The sequence below is a fragment of the Ornithodoros turicata genome, chromosome 6, assembly GCF_037126465.1.
Source record: "Ornithodoros turicata isolate Travis chromosome 6, ASM3712646v1, whole genome shotgun sequence".
Taxonomy (NCBI): domain Eukaryota; kingdom Metazoa; phylum Arthropoda; class Arachnida; order Ixodida; family Argasidae; genus Ornithodoros; species Ornithodoros turicata.
The window spans coordinates 63,257,573-63,263,572 of NC_088206.1; the positions used below are offsets into that span (position 1 = coordinate 63,257,573).

The following is a 6,000-nucleotide window of genomic DNA, read 5'->3' on the forward strand; positions in this document are numbered from 1 at the left end:
CCGTCACACCCGCACGGGCGTAGACGGGTTTAGCGGAATTGAACAAATATTTGTTCTCCACAAGTTTCTTTAGCGAAGGTGGCGCCTTTCAAAAGAGTATAACGATGGATACTTACTTTTTTACTGGATTTTTTACGATCCATGGAAAACAGTAAGAAGATCGTTTTTGTTTCGCCTTCCCCAGGTACAGGGTACCTCTACGTACCTCCGTGCGTATCAGCAACCACATAGGGGGCCGTAAACACAAGCCCCGCAAAAGCCATGTGCACCGCAAATTTCTAACAAAACAAAAACTTGATCAACACTTCAGATACAAACCAGATACCTGCACCACATGGCTACAAACGCATCCTCGACCCTAGCGTGGGAAAGGGTCACGGTCAGCAAACGAGGGCATCGAAAATGTGCTCTGGTTTCCCTCAGCTTTATAACTCCCCTTTCCCCTCTTTGCTTACCGATATCTTTTTATTACTCCCGCGATATGTAGGACCATCTCAAGTGCGCACTCGCCCGCCAACCTTTGGTCTCGGGGTACGCACGCATGGGCAGCACGATCTTTCCCGCGATTTATTGTTCCTGAACGCAGGCCGTAGATCTCCGGGTGCGACTGTGGCATATAAGGATTTGACAGCCAAACAGGACCTCTCATGTTACCCTGCCGATAGCCACAGTTAATTGCTGTGGTTTCGAAGTCCGATAAGGGGTAGCCATAAAAGAGAGCCTGCGGCGAGAGGCCTAAATAGAGAAGCAGACGACGCGACCAAAGAGGAAAGCAGACGACGGATAATCCCATAGCAGACGACAGGTTAGAAACGAGCCGTCGGGAAAAACGAAACGAAACACCTCAAATTCGGTCGTCGTGTGATGAAGAAAAAAGATATCACTGAGATGCGACGGAAATGAAGACTTCGCCGGATTCGACAGAGAGATTATCGAAAGAGAGACGTGACGCCTTTTTCCTGTACAGGGTTACCCAACATAAAGTACGGGGGTTTATAGTGAGGATAAAATGAATAAAAGGAGCATTTAAGAGCTAAGCTCTACGGTCGAAGAACAAATACACGCTAAATTTTTATATAAAATTGCAACTTTGTGCAGTTGTGTGTGGGAAAAAAATCTCAAAGATTAAAAACACCTCGTGTGCATGCATGATAGCTCAAGAAAATGGCAGCATAGGGTGCTGACAACGTATTGGAGCGAGGATTTTTTTATTTTTCATAATTAACTGAAACAAATATGGAAGCTGAAAATGTTTAGACACGATTTTTAAGTTTCGCCGTTCTGCCGTTCCTACAGGCTATTTGGAGGTGCTAGCGGCATTTAATTATTGATTTGATGCTACGGATCTATTCTTTGGCCCACTGAGGAGAGGTTACAGCAGGCATAAAAAGAAGTAATAAGCGTGACAAAATATAAACCAACGCATATGTCCCAACAACAACCAAAACATTATTGACCCAGTACTATTTGCTTTCCACAAACCTTCCACAGATTCTGCAAAACCTGGCAAAGATTTTCCAATCTTCAACTATTTTAACATGCTTAATTGTGAAGAGTTTTTAAAAGTATTAGTTCTGGCCAAAATTACCTAGAAAACATGTTTGTATCTTGTCCTCCCTGTTTGCTGTGGTCTCATCAGATTCTTAAAATTTAACGCGTTACCTCGAATCATGCGATATATAAATGTAATCCACCAGCAAAGATCTATTCTTTTACGAAATGGAAGAAATACCGTACAAAATACTGGGTAACCCTGTAATGTGCTGCACAACTTTCGGGTTTAGTACATATACCATACCACACCTTAGTGTTGCATAATGTAAAACCCCCGAGACTAGGGAACACGAAGGGACCGATACAACATGAAGTCTCAAAACTCTGTCCCTTCGTGTTCCCTAGTCTCGGGGTTTTACATTAGGCATCATCTTCACCAGCTCGCTTGCTTCCTAGCCATTTTTTTTTTTTTTTTCATTGTCATACCTTAGTGTACCTTAGTACATAGTACCACTGTCCCTTCGGCAATACCTTCGTTACTGGGCTGAACGCTTGTTCAACCTTCGTGAGCACTTCAAAGATTGGAACTACGAGGATTGGGACAGAGACTATTTGCCCCGTGTTTGCCCCCAATAATCAGAATTAAGATGCTGCTTCAAGTATCACATGAGTACAGCTTCTACAGCTTAGAGTACCTGGCACAACAATGGCGATTCCACATAGTTATTGGAAAACAGTCAGTGGACGGACGTTTTGTACGGAACCATCAAGCGACCAAGAACAACTACGACATTCTGCGGAGTCAGAAACAAGCCCTTGTCTGTCTCTCTCATCCAAATGACAGCAGATGCTGACAAATCAAAGGCATATACAGGCCATTATTTTATCCTATAGTCAAAACACACCCAAAAGCTGTACAGACCTCTCATTTTCCGAGAAGAATCCACAATTAGGCGGGACCCACACCAGGAAGCTTCCGGCATTTCAGTGGCAGCACGACATTCTCTGCTATCGGATCAATTCTCTCCAAACAACGTCAACACGCACGGCGGGTTCGATAAAAGGCGCACCGGCATACAGAGGTACTGGCTGACTATATCAACCAAGCTGAAAGCCTTTTTGAAGTGTTCTGGGCATATGCCAACTCGCTGCAGCTGCGGAGAACGCTGACAGCTGCCGCGCGCTTGACGTTGACTCGCGACAAGACCCTCGCGACGCTAATAGGAGGGGACTTGGTTTGCATAACGTATACGTCTCTAGCGTAAAGACATGCAAGAAATTAACAACTGACACAATCACAGACCTTTTGTGCAGTACGTGAGAAAAGTAACATAAAACTATGCTCGTTTAATTAGAAAGAAATTATGACATGCACACGGAGCACCGACTGCAAAACGGTGCGTTCGTTTTCGTTCAGGTTGCCGGTTCTAACGGAATAAACTGCACACAAAGTGCAGAAGTTAACAATATCCACAATGAACAATCAGAGGCGTCAGAAAATGGTGCTGTGTCTGGCACTCTCTTCTAACGTTTGCAGGAAGTTGTTGAACTTAGGAGAAGCTCACATGACTCTGTTTATCGTCCGACGTAAATTTGATCCGCTTTCAGGTCGTCCGATAGCAAGGTGAAGGTGACGTGAGAGTTCTCAAATTCTCAGGAGTCTCGTGCATTAGTAGGGCTGATGAACGCTGGATAGTTCAGTTCACAGCTCTTAAAGTTCGAGGGGGGGGACAGAACATTTTCATCCCCCCCAAACACAAACATTGGTATTGCCCTTGTTATGCACCGTAAAGGGATCAGTTTTTCCGTTGAATACTTTTCGAATCCAGGCAGCAGCTCAGTCGTGTTTCCCTATTACTGGACGAAAAATCCGCTAGTGTAGCCATTCTCCGACCACGTGACAGTACGTCATCACCCACATCGTAAGTTACTCGGGTTGAATAAAAAAACCCCTGACGAGTGAATCCGTTGCTAACGGCCCACCGCTCCAGCCCAAACAGGAAACCCGGAGCCACAAGCACAACGATTCACACACACTGAAGAGTAAGGGGCCAGCCCTCCACCTATATAATCTCTCCTCCATCATCATTACTGCCAGAGGAAATAAAGTACAGAACACAGCCCCGTGATTCAGCCGGCTGACCTTCCTATCGAGTCATTTGGCGCATGGCTTTTTTTTACCCATCGGGAGGAACGCACATTTTCCGATGGACAAAACTTTTTTCCCCCTTCGCGTCCATCACAGGAAACAGATGAAGTGGTTGAAACTATCTCATTAGACCGACGTCGTAGAGCTTTCCCGTGCAATTCGTGGTCATAAGATGGTCGATTGTGTAATGACAACAAACCAACACATTAGCAGAACACACCGCGTAGATGCAAGTGTACCTGCAAGCATAATTGCTGCAAGATATAGTATGTAACCTGGTCAAAGGGGGAACGAAATAAATGTTCCCATTTCAGCCTTGCATTTCCCCCGACATTTGCGAATTTAATATTTTTTACGGTTTAATCATTTTACGAAGACTATCGGATTCTACGAAATAATTGCCGCTGCAATTTGGACATGCAAACTCATTCCCGGGTGCTACGATAGCGTACACAGGTGAGTGCCGGCCCATTTTTTGCAGTTATGTGCAGTTGCAGTTTTACTCGCATGAGTGACAGCGCGCTTGACACCCGTATGCTAAAATAATTAGAAAATCTGCCTACGCAGCACACCGCAAAGTGACTTGCGGCTTCCGCTGAATCTGGCCAGTTTTTCCTCAAATTTTGGCAGCCACGATAGTTTGCTGCGGGTATGTTTCTCTAAGCGCGCAGGTTCTGCAAAATAGATCACAATTAAATTGTCATTTCTTCGTCTCAATTTAAACTCGTACTGATAGACCGATTCACAGGTGGCTTAACCTTTGTAACGTGTGTTATCAAAAATAACAAAGACGGTTAAGAGCATCAGCTGCTTATAGTCTCGTGCAGTAGGTTGCGCTTCTTCAGGTTACTAACGTGTTATTTAACTAACTGTTAATAACTAACGTTATATTACTAACGTGTGTTTGTAATATATATTTCCCTCTTACTTACTCGTTTACTATTCGACATCATCGAGACATCCGTCTTCCTCCTCGGGGTTGCTACGAAAGAGAACAAAAGCCGATATCTATCTTATCTCCAGCACTAGAAGCACTTGTGCGTTTGCGGTCGCTCATATGATACAAAGTGCTCAGCCGGAAAATCTCCTTGGAAAGGAAAAAAATAAAAATCCTCAGAGATCCGAAAAATCGTATAAAAGTGAGGGGCCTCGTTTTCGCCAATTCATCGGCTTTTTTCGTGTTGCATTTTTCACATGCGTTCCCTATTGTACACCAGGTACCTCTCCCCATTCAATGTTCCAACGACACAACTATGCTTGCTGCTGGCTATCGCTTCACGGCAATCCGCAACAGATCTCGATCCTCGACACACCTGCTATGCTATCTAACTTCTCGACGACGTAGCCACACGAAAGAGACACACATTATGCCTTCGGCAAGGCCAGTGCACTTGTCAGAACATCACGCCTCAAAAGCAATTTGACAGGCCCTCTCCGTGGCCCGATGAACTCTCCCCCAATGTTCTTCTCTTTCAGTCCGTAGGTCACGACGTAAAAAAAAAGAAAAAGACAATGTGGCACGCATCACACAATATAATATCCAAAGCTTTCGTGTCCTTCATAATCGTTATCGTCACATCTCTCCTTCGAAGAGTACCTGTTAGATAAAGGCGGGAAATCTTACACAACACAATAAGGATCCCAGCATATATGCAGTAAAAGTGGTCACTCAACCAAACACTTTTTATTTCTCTTATGTCTTCTGTGTTAGAATAAGCAGAACTGGCATTAGTTATCAATGCATTGTTACGGTCTTGATTAGATAGCTCTTACTAGTAAGCTCGCTACGGATACTTGGGGTTCAGTTTTAAACGACACTACCATTGTATACACTTCTTATATTATTCGTGAAAGGATTACATAGGACACAGCAGCGAAGACTTAACATCGTGGTAACATGTCAAGTAAAGACGACTTGGACTCGGGAATTCAATGCAGACGATTCAAAGCTTTGTGACGTCTGCATTCAGCGTGGTTGTCCTCTCTGCTTCCTCATTATTTGCAAGCAGTGCTCTGTCGTTAAATGCAACAGGATACAAAAGCACACTGTTTACCTTTGCTGGAAGCGTAGTGGGTTAAAAGCATTCCATCTTCAATGTTGACTGTCATGAATTCGTATGGTTAGTTAACCGGTCGCACAGGGATAAGTGGTTCGTTAAGCCTAGCCTGCACGACGGTTACATTTCCAGCTGGTTAGCGGTTAATGCATTGCAGCACACAGAATTGCTTACACAGGGGTCCGGTTGACATATCAGACTACACGCCAGCACGAGCACACGGGTAAGACCGACAACATCACACTCTGGATTGCTGCGAGCATCACAAACGAACATCAACGCTCGCCAAAGTTCGTTTTC

The 6,000-nt window shown here is 44.5% G+C and overlaps 1 protein-coding gene across 10 annotated transcripts in view; it reads right to left on the reverse strand.

The window, feature by feature from the left end:
• Positions 1-6,000, reverse strand: part of LOC135396972 (mitogen-activated protein kinase-binding protein 1-like) — a 48,931-nt gene extending 42,931 nt beyond the window's left edge. For 5 of the 10 annotated variants that reach the window (XM_064628239.1, XM_064628237.1, XM_064628235.1 and 2 more), the window contains exons 1-2: positions 5,698-6,000; positions 4,576-4,625 (exon numbers count right to left, since the gene is read on the reverse strand). In XM_064628239.1, coding sequence (XP_064484309.1) covers positions 4,576-4,625; positions 5,698-5,752 — 105 coding nt within the window. In that variant the 5' untranslated portion in view covers positions 5,753-6,000. Of the gene's footprint in view, positions 1-2,416; positions 2,590-4,575; positions 4,626-5,697 lie in introns of those variants that run through there. The other 5 variants (XM_064628244.1, XM_064628238.1, XM_064628234.1 and 2 more) reach the window with 4 other exon arrangements.